Genomic DNA, 19,349 nt, shown 5'->3' on the forward strand with positions numbered 1-19,349 from the left:
ACCAGTTATATAACGTTAGCCAGGTATTTAACAATTGTTGGCTGATGTCCAGCATTAATACCATTGCTTCTAAATTGAGAACGTAAAAATGCTAACATGCTAGCCTTTTCTTATACCTATACCTTTTTTTTCAGAGCCTTGCATAATAGTAACTTATACAGCTGGCTATATGACTTGAAGTGTTACTAATTCTAAGTCAAACAATTAGTTGCTATTACACCTACGATTGCTTTATACTATATACCGCGCAAGGCTTATATAACTACCTTATAAGCACTTAAAGATAGTTTTATATAGTTGTAAAGAGTGTATATTGATAGGAGTGTTAATGCCACTCTTTTATTTGAAACAAGAATAGGTACCTCTTAGTATAGTATGTAGGTATACGTCGATATAAATATATACAACTACTTTAATTAGATAGAACTTAGCAAGGAAGATTATATAAAACATTATACAAGTGTATAGGAATTGTCTACCTCGCCTCTATACTTTTTAAAGATAAGGTATATTACGGAGATACCCTGTCTACCTGCATATGCCCCTTCAGCCCTACGGGCTGCCGCCGCCGCTAATGCGGGTCGGGTAACACCAAAAGCAGGAGCTAATGTGAAGGGGCACCGCTATCTCAAAACATGCTTCAAATATCCGTTGGTTGCAGCTAACGAAGTCCGATAATTGTACACCTGGGTACCTAGTACTTACAGATTCACTAAACCATCGAGTGTCTTACTTTTTAAGAAAAGGAAATACAGCAATGCGATAGCTTGAGCATATAGCTAGATGGCGTTAGTAGACTACCCCTCTTCCTCCGACTCGGAGTCTGAAGCTGGGGAAGCAGCATCTGCAACTAAAAGGCAGAAGACATCGCATGGCAAGACACCAGCGAACTCAGCTGCGCTCCCGCCGCTCCCCGATGCGTTTCACGACCTATACGCGTCCACCGTGCGGGTGAGCACATCCGACGACCCAACGCTGCACCAGGGCCGCAAACGCGTGAATCCGCACAGAGTCGGCAGCTGGCCGAGCCACTTGTATATCGAGTGTAAGTCGCAGTATCGCAGACCTCAGATATCCGTACGAATAACACGTATGGAGAGGATACCTATTGCTTATCAGGTACTTATCCCGGACTGCATACACGTCGCTAACGAACTCCAGGGCACCCCACAACTTCCCAGCGCAATGTTTTGTCTACTCTGCTTTCGGATCTCCAGACAGCACTCACGCCCCTATCCGTGAACATCACGTCCTTCCTGACGTCAGACTTAGACGCTCCGCAGCCGCTGCACATCAGCCTGTCGCGGCCCATCGTGCTGAGCACCGCGGAAAAGGACGATTTTCTGGAGCAGCTAATCTCACGTATCAAGAGCAGCAGTATCGGGCCCTTTGATCTCGCGCTACGGGGTTTGGAATGGCATCGCACGAGCGAGTCGGAGCGCTCATTCTTGGTATTTAGGGTGGGGAGTGCTGGTTCCCGTCCTACTCCCGCTGCTGTTGCCGCTCCTACTGCCTCGGCTCCGGTGGCCGATGGAAGAAGTAGTAGGAAGCGTGTCGGTAAGACAGGAAAGGGGAAAGGAAGTAGTTCCGAGACAGATGCACCTACCGCCGGCCCCTCAGATAACCCATCCCCATCCCCAACGCAGCAGCCGCATAACCCAGAACTAGCAGCCCTTCTCCAGCGATGCAACGCTCTTGTGCAAGAACACCAACAACCACCCCTCTACGCCTTCTCCGGCGGCAGCGACGACGCCTTCCACATCTCCATAGCGTGGTCCTTTGCCGCGCCCTCATCCGACGTCAAGGGACATACCGAGCGTGTATTCGCGACCGGTCCGCAAGCCGAAGTGTTATCGATGCGGGTTCCGGTGCGCGGCGTCAAGGCCAAGATCGGGAACGTGATTACGCATGTCGAGCTGCCGGTGCGTGGGAAGAGGGGGGTCGGAGAGGGATAGCTGGACCAGGAAGGGGACTATGGTAATATGGGGAATTGTAAAGAACTTGATTACGGATATTGAAGAGGAGATATGGATAGCCCTTGCTTGGTACGGCAACAAGGGAGGATACGAGACATGGATATATGTTTATAAATGGTATGTAATATGCTATTCTGCCTTCACGAATAGTGATATGACCTTAATTGTTATAGACATGATGATATAATCCTATTTCTTTTCTGCGGTCTGCAAATACCATTCTATCCACAAATCAAACGCCAAAACTCCGCCTATGGATGCTAGCTTGATGCCATCGTTAGTAATGTAAGCGCGTATACAAAAGCGCCTGGTGACTATCTAACCCTGAACAAGTGCCGCTGATTCGAATCCCAAGTATACAAACGCAGCTCTACAGCTCATCGAGGCTAGGCCGCGCGAACCCCCAGGAACGGGGTGAGATGGGTAGACCGATATAGAACTCCCAGAGGCGTTTTAACTCTGAGAGTACGATATAGAACCTAAAACATATTAGCATTTTGGTATGAGAAATACAGCAAAGGTAATTTCGACTCACACTGTCTTCGGGAAAGTTACCCAAGATTTTAGGACAATCTTAAATGCCTTGTATACCCTGGAAAACTCCTCATTGAATACTTCACTCGCCGTCTCCGGGTTGCGGCGTTCCCTTTTAGGTGACACATCGTCTTCCTCCTCCCACTCCTCCTCGAGCTCCGACTCGGCTTCTGGTGTTGCTTCTGGTGTATTTTTTGAAATGCCCACCGCATGTGGCTTTTTGGCCCGGTCAGGTATTGCCTGTGTGGACTTCTCTTCAGCCTCGACCATGCTCCTAAATCTAACAAGAGCTTCCATAGAACTGCTTAGTCTGGCATAGGTGTTGAACAGCGCTACGAGTTCTGTTCGCTTGAGCACCGGGATATCCTCGCTGTCGTTATCAAACTCGAACAGCACCTTCAGCGCTGCACCGTATCCTGCAGTCTGCAATTTGCCCCATAGCCTACATTTATCGCAACCCACGCAGTCCATCACGCGGCTGACATTCCGGAACCGGTTCTTGAAATCCTCCTTTAGAGACGGACCCTCACCATTCTTAAACATGAGGCTCTCGTCAAAAATCTGAGGTACTGAGGCGGCACTCTGAGTTACAGCGAGGACTTTGGCCTTTGTAGCTGCATCCTGCTCTTCATCGCCAGTGCAGAACGTGTAGTTCTGCAAGTGCGGGCCAATCTTGGCAACAGCACGGGTGACGAGAGCATAGTTGAAATATAGGTTGGAAATACGTTCGGGGTGGGCATGTAACCTTGCTTTGTAACATTCTAGATTGGGTTGCCACTCGCCAGTAGTCTGGTTCAAGAAGTCCCAGCAAAGATGCGTACTAATGCTCGCGTGCATACCGGAGACGACACGGTAGAACACGCGCTTCTCTAGACACTCTCCTTCGTTCTCTAACCCAGTCTGCGTGAAGGTAGTGCTTGGATTTTGATGATGCAGTTGCAATATTTGCTGTCGTTCTGCATCCTGAAGCACGTTGCGGAAGTCCTGTGCGGCTGGTCCTTTAGCCACAGGGCTGGTCCCAAGGGAGGCGGAATGCGGGAACGAAGACTTCTGGAAACAGTTCTCCCTGTAGATGGCGTCCCATACCATCTTGGCACCTTCGCCGGCGTATCCAGTGAAACGCTCAGGGTTGTGGACTAAACTAACGTAGTCGCCTTTGCCGGTTGCGCTTTCGTCCTCCGGTACGCAGTAATCTCGCTCGTCACATTCATCGTCGTACTCCACTACACAACTCTCGCCTACGTTCTCTCCCAAGAGACCTTGTAGTGGCTTCTTCGGTCGCTCTTTCTGGACTTTCTTCCCGGGATGCTTCGCAGACGGTCCCTCTAACTTGCTGAGTTCGCTTGCCCTCCATATCTTGGGTATATCTTCCTCGTTATCTATTGTGTTCACTGCACAGGCTATATTGCCACACATGGCATTTTCGTCGTTCCAGAAGGGGCATTTTTTATTAAACAGGTTGAGGCGATAGTAGGAGAAGAAGTCGGTTTCTCTGATTAGCTCGTCTAAGGCTGGCTTGACTTTACGGTTTAGTCTCTCGAGTGTGGAATAAGAGGCACAAGCATCGGATACGATGGCGCGGGGCGAGATCTGGACAGTTTCATTTTCGTTAGAAATAATAAACTGATATTGCGATGTCGTCGCTGCCAGAGAACTGGCGGTAAGACATAGATAGACAACTACGTTGTTCAATGAAGGCGACATACTGCGCATGAATCATCTCGAGCTTCTCTGCTCTTACATTGCCCAGGTGTCCCCCAAAGCGCAAAGAGTGACAGGTAGAAGAGTTTCGCCGACTTCATAACGGCGGAATCGTGCCGGGTATATAGGTGGAGGAATGGATGATACCTAATTATTATTAGATTGTGAGGAGAAGACAAGACAAGGCCTGGCCTTTTTTCTCTTGTCGGTATTTGATGGTAATGTGGTAAGGAACTCGGAGGAGCAACTCTGATACGCTGCTACGGTTAAATTCCAAGTAGGTAGGTAGGTAGCAACTAGGGATAGGTACATAATATCATGTACCTAATGTATAATGCAAGTACGAAGTACAACCTTAGAGCCACCTAACCTTTAACCTTTTCAATATTTCTTGTTGGAATTCGATGGAAAGCAAGACTTAATAATTATGAAAACCGTACAAAGTAGAATGGAGAATATTATACTCGTAATATATTTTATTGATAAACCTGCCAGCGTGTTCACTTTTCAACGTCATACGATTGTGGTCTGTAGACGAGCCCGTATTAATTTTTTCGAACTACGGATAATGTAATGTTGCCAGTTTGCATTGCCCCAGGATCCATTTGTTGAGTGATACCTACATGAATTAGGTACACTGATGATACATTATACCTACATACATAGTACCTAGGGACGTACCTACCTGTCTTCTCTCCCTGCATGTGCATATTAACCTAATTGGCAGCTCCCGGGGTGGAGGTGCCTATTACGGGAGGTTCTAGAAACGGTGGCCCGGAAGCTTCCACTCATCTGCAACCTGCCGATACATACCTCGTACCTGGTCACACAGAGAATAGAGTGGAGCGATGACACCTGCGTCTATGTATTGACACTACAGTCTTTACTAATCTATATCTTATGCAGGAATTCCAATATTACTTCACATTATTGCCTTGGTATCCTTTGTGACAACTTGCCACTTTAATTTGTCGGCTCAGCGAGTATTGGTCGTACGTTAAATAGATTAAAAGAGTATTGTTATTAATTAGCAAACCGTTATACTGCAGGATCTTGGTTGGCTTACCAGTGATCCCGTAGCCAAGGTTCAAAGCCCTGCCTACCTAGACCAGTAAGAAATGCAGATAAAAATAAATGTCCGCTAATAGCAAGTACAGATAAAGTTAAGCTGTCCAAGATCTTAGCATGTTTAAATATTCAAATCGTTACTGTATCTGGTAAAGCTAAAAGCTCTTCCTGGTATATTCTATTATGTATTATGTGATGTCCATGTCCCTGTCATGCAGGCTTCGCCGTGTTTGTTAAGAGGTAGCTTATCATAATCAAACCATAACTACTAACAATTTTCCTAATCAATGGCATGATGCTCTATTCATTCAAGTTCCTATGGATCTCTATAACCCAAAGGTAACTGGCCAATGTGTGGTTATTTATGTCCCAACAGGAATAGAGCGCGGGCTCGTAGAGAATCTAATTCCTTATAATCACTGAGTATCCGCTGCCATCACAACCGAGCCGCTTAGGTCTCCTTCGTGCCCTGGAATAGATGCCAATAACCACCATTCTCATCTGTACGTGTTTCACGCCGCGAGCTGTCGTATAGTTTTATGGCCTTCTAAGTTTATGAACGACATCGACAGGGAAGAACAGCCCCGTTTGCGCCTCGGCGGGTCGAGCAAGAAACCAGATGGGTGAATAGACTCGAATTGATTAAGAACGGCCATAAATCGTCGCGTAGCATTATCCTCTAACAAATGCAGATGTCGCTGTGCAGTGGATGGGTGTATCAAGAATAATTTACAACGATAGTCGAACCCCACATGAGGTAACAGGTCAGCGTTCATATTTGGATTGCTCATAGATCACTGAGGTGCTTGATAATTGAGAGGTCGCCTTGGCGGGGTTAGCATTATTCGGCTAGGTAGATTCGGCGTTGAAAAGCTTACTTGAATAGTAAGATGTGCGGCTCTGGTTCGTGGACTTCATAGTGCTCCCAGCCTAGGCTCTGTAGTTTCGCGTCTTGTTAGTCCACATGACTACCGCTATGATCAATAACACCAGAGCAACCTACCTGAGTAATGCCGATCGCACGCCACTCATCTTCCCACAGTAGCTTCAATGTGCCCTTGGATGGGTCGTGGTAGTCCTTGGGAATGGCCTTCAACATAGCTTTCGGCAGCTGAACATGACGGTATTCGTATTCGCTGTCCGAGTAGCTAATCCTCTTAGTTAGTAACGCACTATAGATCCTTGCACTACCGAATTGTCTTGCAACCATACCGAGCAGAGTAGTGGATCGAGTCGATGAATTCTTCAAGACGCGCGCGCTCATCGTCGGTCAGAGGGCGAGGCGCCTTGTTGCGACGCGTGACATCAATATTCATGGGCGGCATGGCTAGCGAAATAATTAAGTCTTATGGTAGGGTTCGGAACGGTAGCCTTCTAATCGTGCAGCTTATTAGGTAGAGGAGCTGGCGCAGATTTCAGAAGGCTATGCGTGCGAGAATAAATGAAAAGGGAGCGTGAGATTAGGTGTCGGCTGGCCGAAAATGTATGCTGTCGCGTGAGGAGGAGGGGAAGAGTAAAGACGCTCCCGTCGCTTGTCGCTTGTCGCTTGTTGCTTGTTAGAGTGGATATGCGTCCTCCAACACTGCTGTGCGCGCAGATGAAACAGAATAATCAAACGGTAAAATGTTTGAAGAGTTACAGGCAAACTTTGAAGTAGCCTAAACGAATAAAAAGAAGAAGTTACAACTTGAAGGTTGTAGGGTTATTGGTATTTTGGGAGGATAAGAGCGCGATTCTTAAAGGTCGAAGTTGCGGTCCCTAAATTTTGGTTGCATGGAAGGTGGAAGTAAACAGTGCTTGAAGTGGGGGCTTTAGTTGAGGATAAGCCACATACAGTGAAACCTGTCCATAACGAATCTACTCTATAACGAATACTCTCCTTAACGAATCGATATTGGGTTTTTTTGAATTTTATATGTGAAATAACGAACTTTTTTATATAACGAATTTCGTTAGCTTCGAGGCTTAGTCACCACCTAATTCGTTATGAAAAAATAAAGTTAAACCGGTTTAAGAATATTATTAAGCCTATTTTGGCTTAGACTTTTAGTAAATTTCGTTAAGTTACTATTTTGATTGCCACTTTTCCGTTTTGGGTAGGAGTATGGTCTGTGCACTTACCTACTCTATAACGAATATTTACCATAACGAATCCGAATCGATGTTTTATTCAATTCGTTATGGCCAGGTTTCACTGTAGTAGCAAATTCGTACCTTATCTGAGGGGCAGGGGCTGGCAGGACGACACTGGGATGCCTAAGCTGAGGTAAGGAATGGACAACAGACAGGTACATATGACATAGGTACTTAGGCCCGTGCACTCTATCTTTTTTCTTGTGGCGCATTAGTGCTGTAACAATTGTGTTACCTCAGGTGAGGAAGGAGAGATCTGGGCTTCTTTGGTTGCTAGGCACGGTGGGCTGGGCTGGCTGGACTGGCAACATCGAGTGTCAACGGAAGTTGGCAGCTGGCAGTTGGCACCTGGTGCCCTATTACTTTCAACGAACCTTTTGCGCAGAAGCTTTCCCCATAATATTGTTGTGCATCGACGCCTTCGCGGGACGACTAGACATGCGTATCGTATCAACTCTCTGCATTGCGACAATACTCTAGGCTACAATACTCCATTCTTCTTGGCGTTGATTTTTCAGTGCGGGATGTTCGTCTGCTGAGGTAATTCGGTTATTCTATATCGATAGGTACCTACCTATTGACCAAAGAGGATAGGTAGAAAGGTTTCCCTCTCCTATCCGTCTTACATTATTAGTAGCGGTACCAACAATCCGCGTCGGACAACCCACATATCATCAACCACCATCGCATCGCGTCAAAGGCCCTGCAACCCCATCATCCCAGCAGCTAAAAGCTTATTGACTTTTCCATTGATCGCGCAATACGGCAAGCTATAAGCTGCAACACCTCGGTTCGCTTCTGGATGCGCCCGCGATCCTTTTTCCGTCGCGGCAATGGAAAATAAGAGGAAGGCTAGCGGTGCAAATGGCATCGACTCGTCGGCAAATGACTCTAATGACCGAGCTGCTAAGCGTCGCAGACTAGTAGAGGTATGTTATCTACTTCGAATCTCCATTTGACCTTTCACAGCATTTTGCGCGTAAGCCTTGCCGCAGCACGGCTACATTGCCTACATCGGGTTCCTGTGCACTGTAGCCGCGATGCGATGCGATGCGAACCTGTCGTGGATTATTTTGAAAGATGAGAGACGAGAGTTAGAGCTAGGGGGGGCGGGGGTTTAGGACAAAAGCTACGAATGCTATTCAGATGCAACGCCTTTCCCGCCGAACACCCTGTCTGTCCTCTATGCATGCTCACAACCTCGAACCTCCAAATTCTGCAGTTTTGGGGCTCTTGTTCCCCTATCCCTCCTATCTACTTGTTTCTAATTTGATTGCTACTATAGGAATTCGGGGATCTCATGAATGGCGAGACTAAAGAATCAACTACTGCGTACGGATTAAATATTTTGGAATCAATCAGAGCTACTACCGACAAGAAGTATGCGCAGCTCCTTTATTATTACTTGCATGCAATAATATATCCCCCCGACACCCATCTTGAGCTTCGCTCTTAACCTGCATTTTACTTTTTAGAGCAAAAATGCACTTTGTAAACAACATAGCTGACTCCTCGTCTGTTACAGTGGCCGTCCAGTTTCACCTTACTTTGAGAAGCTTCCTTCCCGAAGCAAGGATCCGGAATATTACCAGAAAATACGCCTTCCTCTCTCCTTAGAATCGATCGAACAAAAGTTGAAGAATGGCGAATATACCAACTTGTCTGCACTGGAGGGCGATCTCAAACGTATGGTTCAAAACTCAAAAGAGGTCAGCGAGCGCACGTCTATGACTTTTGGCGATGCCGAACGAGTGCGTAAAGCTGTTAGCAACTTGATGACAAAACACAACCCTGCGTATAAGACCGGCACCTATACTGCTGTTGCTACTCCACTACCACCAACCCCCGAGCCAGACGATAATGAAGGCGATGAGGATGCCGAGGGTGAAGAAGAGGAAGAGGAAGAGAATGACGTCAGCGTACAGAATCTACAGACCAGTCGGGAAACCGATACGGAAGAGGTAGCCCAAGATGAAGAAGCCGAAAATGAAGAAGTTGAAGGTGAGGAGGGTGAGGAAGATGAAGAAATTGATGAAGAGGATGAGGAGGTCGACGAGGATGACGAAGACGAAGAGGATGAAGAGGATGAAGATGGAGAAGATGGAGAAGATGAAGATGGCGAGCCAAGCCCGGCAGCCCGAAAACGGCGACGACCTGGCCGACCACCGAAGAATCCTGTTGCGCACGCTCGAAAAGTCGCAGCCCGCGGACCGACGCCAGGCAAAGCTGATACTCACTATGAAGAGGTCTCATACAAGGGCTTGACCTTTCAACAAGCACAGGAGAAGATCGTGGAGGAGCTACTCCGAAAGAAAGACGATACGTAGGTCTATCTTCCTAACTCTTTGGTATGCAGTTGACTGATAAGCCTGGAGTGGCGAATATCCGTATTTCGAGCCGTTCATCTACCTACCACCTCGATCCCTTAGGGACTATTACGAGGTCATCAAGGAGCCATTGTCGCTCAAGGCGCTACAGAAACAAGTCCGAGGTCAACATGGCAGAGGAGGGGCAACGTACATGACCGATTTCAAGAGTTGGGCTACTTTTGAGGACCAGGCCAGTTTAATCTGGAAGAATGCCTACCATTACAATGAAGATGGGAGTGAAATCTCCCTCATGGCCCAGGAGCTTGAAGTAGGGTTTTCTATCCTATTTGATCAAAATTTGATTGACTGACTAACTGTTGCAGCAACTGTTTCAAGAGCAACTGAGGGAGGCCAAGCTTCATGTCCCAGAGCCGCCTCAGCCACAGCCGAAGATCAAGCTGAAGATGCCGCCCAACTCGGAGACTCCTGTACATCCTAAGAAGATTACCATTCACGTTGGCGGTAAGAATAGCGCTACAGGATCGCCGGCCCCGGTGACAGGCCAATCCGGCGAAGGGGAGATCACTCGTAACGGTACACCTATAAGTAAAAACCCCTTTGGCGGTTCGACGGCAACTTCGGTCAGCCTGAGCCAACTCGAGAAGGCCAGAAGCATGTCAGCTTCTGCAGGCCCTCCTAGTCCGTCGGCCGCAGGACCAACGAAGTCCGAGGATGCCGTTCGACCGTCCCCAGCGTTCACGAACCATCAGCAATTCGCACCCCCGGTGATACCACCTGCTTCGAATGCTCTACCTAGCGCTCTGCCGAACTCCCTACCTAACGTTATACCAAATGGTGCCCTTCCTACGCCGACGCCGCCGCCGCCACCGCCGCCACCACCACCAGCTCCAAAGTTATCGGCTGCAGAAATCCTTGAAGCCCAGAAATACCGACCGCATCCAATTAGTAAGAGTTTTCCTTCCGATACCATGTTTGTATATTATTGACCAGATCACAGAGGAATCGGAAGCTATCATGCCCAAGCTTATCATCATGTCTCATCCTGAACTCCAGATTGAGAATCGAATGTCAATCACGATTCCGGCTAGTCTTACTGAAACCCAGCAAGAGCTTGTTTTGAATGCCCCTACCAGTTATTACCGCCTCCGACTTAAGCCAGAGGTGGCACCATTCTTGGAGGCTCAACAGCGTGAATGGAAGTTGAATGTGATACATAATGGTGCGCGTCTATACCCTCCCCAAAGTCAGCCTAACAAACCAGGCGAACCGGTTTTCGACGTTACTCTACAGTTTGGCCTTAATCGCCTCGAAGTATCTTTGGTAGCAGCCCTTCCGAAAGGCCAGAAGGCACCCAACGGATTAACTATGGAAATGGAGAAGTTCGTGGTACATCTTAATGTACTTAGACATTGATAGCGGGCGTTTTGATTGAACGTGCTGGCAACTAGAATATAGTTCAGTCGTTGTCTTACATGGAATTATTAGTCTGCGCCTCTTACGGTTAGCTTTTGGAGTTGTACTCGGTGGAATCGGAACGAATAGGTTCAAACTAGTCAGGTACATTCTGGCCAATGAGGCAATCTACATATTTGTACGTCTAGGAGGTTCATTGTGGTGGAAACTTGGTGGCAGTCGCCCTAACAATTTTGGGAATGACTCGTCAGTTAATTGCGTTGCCTTAGTTTTAGTTATAAGAATGAATCTCAATTCTTGCAAATCAACTACTCTACGGGTCAATGCAAACAAGGGTTATCCAAGAGAAAGTATATGCAACTAAGCCTACATAAACATACCATACATAACATATGTTTACATCCGTACGTTGGGAACTGTTGAACATGTCTTGCTCAAGTATTTTCAGCAGCTTTTAGAAAAACATATTTGAGGGACCCTTTTTTGGTGGGGTGGAGATAGGTTAGACAATTAGTTCAGCCAGTGGCAGCCCAGTCCAAAAGGCTGGACCCTGAACTTAAACGGTCCCTCCGAGTACGTACCCTAAGACGCTAAACCGGAATTATATTAGTTCCGGCGGCAAAGGTGGGATGGGGAAAAACAGAAAAAAAAATTTGAGAATTGTAATTATTTTTACCGCCCGCATAAAAATTCGTGAAATCCCCCCTCCATAAACATCCCTCCATACCTTACCTTCTGGTCCATCGTCCCCAGAACAATTTCTTCCCGCAACACCAACTGTATCTGTGAACTTGTTCAGTTGAGAAAAGAACCTTCACAATGGCGGAAGAAGTCTACGACGGTGCTATCGGCATTGATTTGGGTAAGTTTTCACAATCTCTTCTTCACCATTCACCCCGCACCTTGACATGTCATTCTGTCGCATTACGACCTGTTGGGAAATTTTATGCTGCGATGGGCACCCACTAACATTTATCACCTTTGTGTGAATAACAGGCACGACCTACTCCTGTGTCGCTGTCTACGAGGGCAACAATGTCGAGATCATTGCCAACGAGCAGGGTAGCTTTACTACCCCTTCTTATGTCTCCTTCAACGAGAAGGAGCGCTTGATTGGTGAGGCTGCCAAGAACCAGGCTGCTATGAACCCGCGAAACACCGTTTTCGATGTCAAGTACGTTTTGACCCCGCGCCCCAGGATTTCTCTTTTTCTCGCAGGACCACGCAGCTAATTTGTTTTGCGACAGGCGTCTGATTGGCCGACCTTTCAACGACCCCATCGTCAAGAAGGATATTGAATCATGGCCTTTCAAGGTCGTCGAGCAGGGTACCAACCCTCTCGTCCAGGTTGAGTACCTGGGAGAGACAAAGACTTTCTCTCCTCAGGAAATCTCTGCCATGGTCCTCACCAAGGTAATTCAACACCACAATGTATAGTGCTGAATAACAGACTCTAATGCAATCTTTATAGATGAAGGAGATTGCCGAGGTCAAGCTCGGAAAGAAGGTTGAGAAGGCCGTCGTCACCGTCCCGGCTTACTTCAATGACAACCAACGTCAAGCCACCAAGGATGCTGGTTCCATTTCTGGACTTAACGTGCTCCGTATCATCAACGAGCCTACTGCCGCTGCTATTGCGTACGGCTTAGGTGCCAACAAGTCCAACAAGGAGCGCAATGTCCTTATCTACGATCTTGGTGGTGGTACTTTCGATGTGTCGCTTCTTAACATCCAGGGCGGTGTTTTCACCGTCAAGGCCACCGCTGGTGACACCCATCTTGGTGGACAGGACTTCGATACCAACCTTCTTGACCACTGTAAGAAGGAGTTCCAGCGTAAGACCAAGAAGGACATCTCTGGTGACCCGCGAGCCCTCCGAAGACTTCGGACTGCTTGTGAGCGTGCCAAGCGAACCCTGTCCAACGGTGCCCAGACCACCATTGAGATCGACTCGCTTTTCGATGGCGAAGATTTCTTCCTTCAGATCACCCGTGCTCGTTTCGAAGACCTGAACGCCAAGGCCTTCAACGGCACATTGGAGCCTGTTGCCCAGGTCCTAAAGGATGCTGCCGTCGAGAAGAGCGCTGTTGACGAGATCGTGCTTGTTGGTGGCTCTACCCGTATCCCTAAGATCCAGAAGCTCCTCAGCGACTTCTTCGATGGTAAGAAGCTCGAGAAGAGTATCAACCCTGACGAGGCTGTTGCGTACGGTGCTGCCGTCCAGGCCGGTATCCTCTCCGGCAAGGCCACCTCGGCTGACACCTCCGACCTTCTCCTTTTGGATGTTGTCCCTCTATCCCTCGGTGTTGCCATGGAGGGTAACATCTTTGCCCCTGTCGTTACCCGTGGTCAGACCGTCCCCACGATCAAGAAGCGAACTTTCACCACTGTTGCCGACAACCAACAGACTGTGCAGTTCCCCGTTTACCAGGGCGAACGTGTCAACTGCGAGGACAACACCTCCCTTGGAGAGTTCACATTGGCACCCATTCCCCCCATGCGTGCCGGAGAGGCCGTTCTTGAGGTCGTCTTCGAGGTCGATGTTAACGGTATCCTGAAGGTTACCGCCACTGAGAAAACCTCTGGTCGCAGTGCCAACATCACCATCTCCAACTCGGTTGGTAAGCTCTCGTCGACTGAGATCGAGAGCATGATCACCGGTAAGTTTTATCCCTTTGTCGCTTAAGCCGCTAGAGCGCAGCTAACTCTCTACTTAATAGACGCCGAGAAGTTCAAGAACAGCGATGAGGCTTTCAGTAAGCGATTCGAGGCTAAGCAGCAGCTTGAGTCCTACATCAGCCGCGTTGAGGAGATTATCTCCGACCCCACCATGTCCCTCAAGTTCAAGCGTGGCCAGAAGGACAAGATCGAGCAGTCTCTTAGCGATGCTATGGGTCAGCTTGAGATTGAAGAGTCCACCGCTGATGACCTAAAGAAGAAGGAGCTGGCTCTGAAGAGACTTGTGACCAAGGCTATGTCCTCCCGATAAAGGAGTCTCTCATTATTTGGCGAATTAGGTCATGGATTATAGATGGGCGGCTGGCTAGGGTCCCTAGAGTCTCCCATAGGTGTTTTTGATGCACATCTGCGCTGGATTGACATTGGCATCCAGAGGGGGGAAAATAGGACTTGATGGTTCATTCGGCTTGGTGAGACACGAGGGAAAACATAAAAGTCTTCCAGGATGGTCTTACGCTTCCATGGTCCTGTTACCCACTATATCCCCTTCCCCTCACGAAAAACAACCACCATCGGCTGGTTGGCGGCGTATTTGCATGTAGACTAGGGAAAAAGTGACCCAACAGGGATGATTGCACAATGAATTTAATGTCTCTCACGTTAACCTTTTTTATCTTTCTCATTTTTAGAGTGTTCTTTTTGTCTCTGTAGATGGTGTTTTAAGACGAATACCTTTCGGTTCTCTTTAGGTAAGGTACCTCTTCTTGGATATGTCGTGATGTGACCTAGTGACCCCCGCAGCTATCGGTACTATTTAACGCGATTCTCCAAGGTCGGAGTCCCGCATATTAATGTAGTTTCCAGAGGGGGATAGAAGCAGGCCAAGTGAATAATACTAAATACAAGCTATCCTATTAGGTTATGATTTCAACTTATACACAACACATTCTATATATACTTTCTCTTCTATTATTGACTTAACAACCATGTCATCAAGTACTCGAAACGACAAAGACAAGTCCCAAGCGGATGCGGAGCTCAACGGGGACTATGACTTGTCACAGGCGATCGACTCACGGCAGGGGATGCGGCAGGGACTGACGTCGTACGGGGACGCGCACTTCTCGCTGTTCCTGCGCAAAGTGTTCATCAAGGCGCTGGGGTATTCGGAGGACGCACTGTCGCGGCCGATTGTTGGTATCGTGAACACCTTCTCCGGGTTCAACCCGTGCCATGCCAACGTGCCGCAGCTTATAGATGCGGTGCGAAGAGGAGTGCAACTTGCGGGGGGGCTGGCGGTGGATTTCCCGACGATTAGTTTGCATGAGTCGTTTGCGGCGCCGACGAGCATGTACCTTAGGAATCTGATGAGTATGGACACCGAGGAGATGATTAGGGCGCAGCCGGTTGATGCGGTGGTGTTGGTGGGAGGTGAGTGTATTGATGATTTTGTTTGAGGCGTAGTTGCTGAACAGAACAATAGGATGCGATAAGACGACGCCGGCGCAGCTCATGGGCGGGATATCGGCAAACAAGCCGATCTTGCATCTTGTCACGGGGCCGATGATGCCGGGTAGCCATAAGGGAGTCCGGATCGGGGCGTGTACTGACTGCCGGAATAACTGGGCGAGCTTTCGGGCTGGTGTTATTGATATCGAGGAGATTGCGGCGCTGAATGAAGAGCTTGCGCCGACGGTAAGTTCTATGGATCTTTGTTAGAGGAGATGTGCTGAAGATGGAAAATAGGCTGGCACGTGTGGAGTTATGGGCACGGCGAGTACAAGTGAGGATTTTTCAAGATTGTTTATTGCCCCTTTTCGCTATTTGCTTCCTAACTGAATACCTGGTTTATAGTGGCGTGTATACTAGTCGGACTCGGCCTCATGCCATTTAAAGGGGCAACAGCACCAGCCGTATCGTCTGCTCGCCTACGAATTGCGGAAGAGACGGGTGCTACCGCTGTGAAAATTATTTCAGCCGGCGATAAGTTGAAACCGCAGGCTTTACTAACGCGAGAGTCGTTCCTCAACGCCATTACTGTACTACAAGCCATTGGTGGCTCTACAAACGCTGTGGTGCACTTAATGGCTATTATTAATCGGCACCCTGACGTTGCGGGAACAATCACTCTTGATACCTTCGACGAGATCGGACGCCGCACTCCTCTCCTCGTAGACTTGAAACCTAGTGGTTCTTACTACATGACCGACTTCCACAATTCAGGAGGCATGGCTGCGCTGCTACGGGAACTGAGACCACTCCTACACTTAAACGCACTGACGGTCTCCGGGAAGACGCTGGGTGAAGCACTAGACAGTGAGCGCTCAATATCGGTGCCGCAAGAACTACGTTGTATCCAACCCTTCGACACCCCTCTTTATCCGGCCTCCTCGCTGGTCGTGTTACGCGGTAACCTCGCACCCGGGGGCGCCGTCATGAAAGCGAGCGCGTCCAAAGACCGCCGGCTCCTAAAGCATTCTGGGAAAGCCGTAGTATTTGCCGGGTCCGCGGACCTAGCCGCACGTATCGATGATGAGAATTTAGAGGTCACGCCCGAGAGCGTGCTAGTGCTACAGAATATTGGACCGGTGGGCAACCCAGGTATGCCGGAGGCCGGGCTAGTACCGATCCCACGGAAACTAGCAGCGCGCGGAGTCACGGACATGTTGCGAGTTTCGGATGGACGGATGAGCGGTACTGCTGGTGGTACCATCGTACTACATGTCTCACCCGAAGCGGCGAACCCGGAGTCTGTGTTGGGGATCGTGAGGGATGGCGATGTGATTACGTGCGACGTAGAGAAGCGACTTTTGCAAGTTGAAATTGGCGATGAGGAAATTGAGCGTAGGAGGAAGGCTAGGCGCGCGGAGGTGGAGAAGGCTGATTCAAAACACCCTTGGAAGGCGAGGGAGAAGATGAGAGGGTATAGGGGCTTGTATATGAGGTCGGTTAATGAGGCGGATCAGGGGGCGGATTTTGACTTTTTACGTGCTGAAGGGTCGGGATGATGACAAATTATGTAGGAAGGTCTACTATGCTATTGTAAGCTGTGTATCGATGGTCGTCGTCAGGGGCGCCATTGAAAGTAGTGCATTTATGAATCGGGTAAAGATGCCATATAACCAGAATACAACGCCTATGGTTTCTAAGGGTTCATTGATCTTTAACAACTAGAAGAGGTTTTCCAATTTTCTTCGCCTCTTCATTTAACGCATCGACCTCAGCCTGCACCAGCGGGATTCCCGTCTTTTCTCTCTGCTCCTGCGTCAACTGCTCGATCTCTCCCGGGAAGTATATCCGTTCGACACCGGCGGCTTTATCCGAACCAACAACACGTTGATATAGAAAGTCCATCCTCTCCCGGAACTCGTCGTGGCTCATGAATAGATCCGGCTTGATAGCCACGAGGAAGTGCCCGACATCTGATGCTCTGCTTGGGTCGTATGGACCTGTAACTCCGCCTGCGAATGCTGAGCCTATATGTCAATATTAGAAGAAAGCTAGAGTAAATATGTTGCGCAACGGTTTTCTCACCGGATAATACCCCCGAGAATACATCCATCATGATAGCCAATGCCGAGCCCTTAGGTCCTCCCATAGGAAGCATAACTCCCTCCAAAGCCGCGCCCGGATCATCCGTTGGTCTCCCTTCAGCATCTAAAGCCCAGTCTAAAGGGATCTTCTCTCCTCTTCTCTTAGCCTTATAAATCTTACCCCTGGCTGCCACAGATGGCGCCATATCCAGTATAAACGGCTTCTCTTTCCCCCCAGGAGCACCGCAAGCAATAGGCGACACACCCATGAGCTTGCTCTTACCGCCGAACACAGGCAGCGCGGGGCTCGAATTCGTAAAGACCAGACTCATCATTCCCGCGTCGATAGCCTGCTGGACGATCCAGGCGCTCATGCCGAAGTGGTTCGAGTGCTTGACGCTGACCATGCCGATGCCGAACTCGCGCGCCATGTCGCAGGCCGTGCGCATCCCAACCTCCGCCGCCAGGAATCCGAAGCCGTTGCGCCCGTCGACCTGCGCGACGACAGGTGTGACTTTCGAGACGTCTGGGGACGCGGTAGCGTCTAGTACGCCGTTGCGCACTCGCGCCATGTACGACGGGATCCGGTTGATGCCGTGCGTATCGACGCCCCGCAAGTCCGCTGCCACGAGACATCGCGCTACAATGGCAGCGTTGGGCTCCGGCACACCGTTCCCCGCGAGGATACCCTCGATGAACTTTCGGGCCTCGGTGGCTTCGACGTGGAGTTTGGGTTGGGCTGCTGATGTCTCGGCCATGTTATGTTGGTTAATACGACTAGTACGGTACGGAACAAGGAGATGCTGATTTTCAGTGTTCAAACTTGAGATTCTGACGGTTAAATTTGAAATGTATAAGTCCGTATACGTAGCCCGGATTACTTGTTCCGAAGATAGACTCGTCCGACCTCGGACTCGGTGCCGTTGCTGAGATGACTCCAGCGGAGCGGAGCTATGCCGAGGTTCTCCGCTTCTATAGGTGGTTACTCAGGTAGTATAAGGCAAATCCCTTTATAGGTAGTTAAGAGGTTTCTAAGAATAAGCCAGTAAGACTGTACTAGTTCTCCTTCGGTACGGTAGTTTTTTTTTCCTTTCGAAATTGCAATTAATTCGGTGTTGCTGTGCTTATAGAGAGGAGTTGAACTGTTATGTCCCACAACAATACTATCTTACATCGCATACACCGAGTACCTAAACTAAACCGAGGGCCCCCCCTGTGGGGACCACAAGAGCCCGACTTTTAGCAAGGCTTATGTCATCCCTTATGTCATCCCCTTATGCCATCCCCCATCCCCTTATATCGTTTTCCGAAATTTAGCCGCTCATCCCACAGGGTCACGTGCCACCACGCCAGACCGCGCCTTCCCTCGCGCGGCCCGGCGGTGGCACGATGCTCTGGCTATGTCTCTGGCTATGTATTGTATTGTCGTCTATCTTTTTTTAAAATAAGAAAAAAAGGAACGTGTGGGATTCGAACCCGGCTTCCTGTAGAAGTCATATGGCGTTGTCCCGAAAGGGTTTAGTTTTGCACTTAAGAACATGTGACCTGTATGTGGCCTTGTATTGGCATATGGCCACCTAATGTGATTGGTTAAATTTTTAGCCTAACCTGGTGCACAGGCCACCTTTTTCCCCAATCCTTTTATCTCTCTTATCAAAAGCTTTATCCTCTTATCGGCTTATCAAAGGTCTTATCAAAGGTCTTATCAAAGGTCTTATCAAAGGTACGTACTACCCAAAAAATTTCCAAATTAAAACTAGTCTAACACTAGTCATGCAGCTAAAACCTTAGCTCCATATTTTAGCCTATTACAATACCTGGGACCCACAACTAAAAGGCACTAGTGGGTGCACAGACGAATTGCCTAATTAGGAAATATCCTTAACTTGGCCTGGCACAATAACCCTCCTAAAAGTCGGGCATGAATAAAAATGTTCTCATCGTGCATAATTACCTATGTTAGGGTGTCGAGGGTAGTCTAG

General features: G+C 48.7%; 7 protein-coding genes across 7 annotated transcripts; 4 read left to right on the forward strand and 3 right to left on the reverse strand.

Moving 5' to 3' along the window:
* Window positions 1-654: 654 nt before the first annotated feature.
* On the forward strand, window positions 655-2,231 carry F4817DRAFT_298715 (uncharacterized protein). The gene is made up of 2 exons (XM_049299768.1): window positions 655-1,045; window positions 1,162-2,231. The coding sequence occupies exons 1-2, from the start codon at window positions 784-786 to the stop codon at window positions 1,953-1,955; spliced, it is 1,056 nt and encodes a 351-aa protein (XP_049161646.1). The 5' UTR covers window positions 655-783; the 3' UTR covers window positions 1,956-2,231.
* Window positions 2,072-4,721, reverse strand: F4817DRAFT_329113 (endoplasmic oxidoreductin). The gene is made up of 3 exons (XM_049302233.1): window positions 4,217-4,721; window positions 2,512-4,100; window positions 2,072-2,455 (listed from the first exon to the last, which is right to left on the reverse strand). The coding sequence occupies exons 1-3, from the start codon at window positions 4,310-4,312 to the stop codon at window positions 2,347-2,349; spliced, it is 1,794 nt and encodes a 597-aa protein (XP_049161647.1). The 5' UTR covers window positions 4,313-4,721; the 3' UTR covers window positions 2,072-2,346.
* Window positions 4,722-6,073: 1,352 nt separating this feature from the next.
* On the reverse strand, window positions 6,074-6,604 carry F4817DRAFT_313215 (regulatory subunit of cyclin-dependent kinase; the record flags this gene model as incomplete). Its single annotated transcript, XM_049300216.1, has 4 exons — window positions 6,074-6,104; window positions 6,158-6,216; window positions 6,283-6,427; window positions 6,492-6,604. The coding sequence occupies 4 exons, from the start codon at window positions 6,602-6,604 to the stop codon at window positions 6,074-6,076; spliced, it is 348 nt and encodes a 115-aa protein (XP_049161648.1).
* A 1,093-nt stretch (window positions 6,605-7,697) lies between these two features.
* On the forward strand, window positions 7,698-11,459 carry F4817DRAFT_329117 (Bromodomain-containing protein). The gene is made up of 6 exons (XM_049302234.1): window positions 7,698-8,341; window positions 8,698-8,792; window positions 8,938-9,735; window positions 9,788-10,049; window positions 10,105-10,687; window positions 10,740-11,459. The coding sequence occupies exons 1-6, from the start codon at window positions 8,246-8,248 to the stop codon at window positions 11,153-11,155; spliced, it is 2,250 nt and encodes a 749-aa protein (XP_049161649.1). The 5' UTR covers window positions 7,698-8,245; the 3' UTR covers window positions 11,156-11,459.
* A 515-nt stretch (window positions 11,460-11,974) lies between these two features.
* F4817DRAFT_369308 (hsp70-like protein) lies at window positions 11,975-14,628 on the forward strand (the record flags this gene model as incomplete). Its single annotated transcript, XM_049307340.1, has 5 exons — window positions 11,975-12,017; window positions 12,152-12,329; window positions 12,403-12,568; window positions 12,627-13,815; window positions 13,876-14,628. The coding sequence occupies 5 exons, from the start codon at window positions 11,975-11,977 to the stop codon at window positions 14,142-14,144; spliced, it is 1,845 nt and encodes a 614-aa protein (XP_049161650.1). The 3' UTR covers window positions 14,145-14,628.
* On the forward strand, window positions 14,524-17,027 carry F4817DRAFT_298771 (dihydroxy-acid and 6-phosphogluconate dehydratase). The gene is made up of 4 exons (XM_049299769.1): window positions 14,524-15,265; window positions 15,318-15,529; window positions 15,581-15,617; window positions 15,689-17,027. Exons 1-4 carry the CDS (start codon window positions 14,821-14,823, stop codon window positions 16,840-16,842), a joined length of 1,848 nt encoding a protein of 615 aa, XP_049161651.1. The 5' UTR covers window positions 14,524-14,820; the 3' UTR covers window positions 16,843-17,027.
* On the reverse strand, window positions 16,915-18,652 carry F4817DRAFT_298774 (putative malate/L-lactate dehydrogenase). Its single transcript, XM_049299770.1, has 2 exons — window positions 17,369-18,652; window positions 16,915-17,310 (listed from the first exon to the last, which is right to left on the reverse strand). The coding sequence occupies exons 1-2, from the start codon at window positions 18,123-18,125 to the stop codon at window positions 16,988-16,990; spliced, it is 1,080 nt and encodes a 359-aa protein (XP_049161652.1). The 5' UTR covers window positions 18,126-18,652; the 3' UTR covers window positions 16,915-16,987.
* Between the last annotated feature and the right edge of the window lie 697 nt (window positions 18,653-19,349).

The sequence above is a fragment of the Daldinia loculata genome, assembly GCF_022478755.1.
Source record: "Daldinia loculata strain CBS 113971 unplaced genomic scaffold F4817scaffold_9, whole genome shotgun sequence".
Classification (NCBI taxonomy): Eukaryota; Fungi; Ascomycota; class Sordariomycetes; order Xylariales; family Hypoxylaceae; genus Daldinia; species Daldinia loculata.

Bases quoted from the DNA above. Each gene is read 5' to 3' on its own strand.
- F4817DRAFT_298774 (XM_049299770.1), bottom strand. From the start codon at position 18,125: ATGGCCGAGACATCAGCAGCCCAACCCAAACTCCACGTCGAAGCCACC. The intron at 17,311-17,368 runs GTGAGAAAACCG...ATTGACATATAG, and splicing joins ATTCTCGGGGGTATTATCCG to GCTCAGCATTCGCAGGCGGA.
- F4817DRAFT_298715 (XM_049299768.1), top strand. From the start codon at position 784: ATGGCGTTAGTAGACTACCCCTCTTCCTCCGACTCGGAGTCTGAAGCT. The intron at 1,046-1,161 runs GTAAGTCGCAGT...AACGAACTCCAG, and splicing joins GAGCCACTTGTATATCGAGT to GGCACCCCACAACTTCCCAG.
- F4817DRAFT_329113 (XM_049302233.1), bottom strand. From the start codon at position 4,312: ATGAAGTCGGCGAAACTCTTCTACCTGTCACTCTTTGCGCTTTGGGGG. The intron at 4,101-4,216 runs GTATGTCGCCTT...GAAACTGTCCAG, and splicing joins CTCGAGATGATTCATGCGCA to ATCTCGCCCCGCGCCATCGT. The intron at 2,456-2,511 runs GTGAGTCGAAAT...AATATGTTTTAG, and splicing joins GTAACTTTCCCGAAGACAGT to GTTCTATATCGTACTCTCAG.
- F4817DRAFT_298771 (XM_049299769.1), top strand. From the start codon at position 14,821: ATGTCATCAAGTACTCGAAACGACAAAGACAAGTCCCAAGCGGATGCG. The intron at 15,530-15,580 runs GTAAGTTCTATG...GATGGAAAATAG, and splicing joins ATGAAGAGCTTGCGCCGACG to GCTGGCACGTGTGGAGTTAT. The intron at 15,618-15,688 runs GTGAGGATTTTT...CCTGGTTTATAG, and splicing joins TATGGGCACGGCGAGTACAA to TGGCGTGTATACTAGTCGGA.
- F4817DRAFT_329117 (XM_049302234.1), top strand. From the start codon at position 8,246: ATGGAAAATAAGAGGAAGGCTAGCGGTGCAAATGGCATCGACTCGTCG. The intron at 8,793-8,937 runs GTATGCGCAGCT...CGTCTGTTACAG, and splicing joins AGAGCTACTACCGACAAGAA to TGGCCGTCCAGTTTCACCTT. The intron at 9,736-9,787 runs GTAGGTCTATCT...ATAAGCCTGGAG, and splicing joins CTCCGAAAGAAAGACGATAC to TGGCGAATATCCGTATTTCG.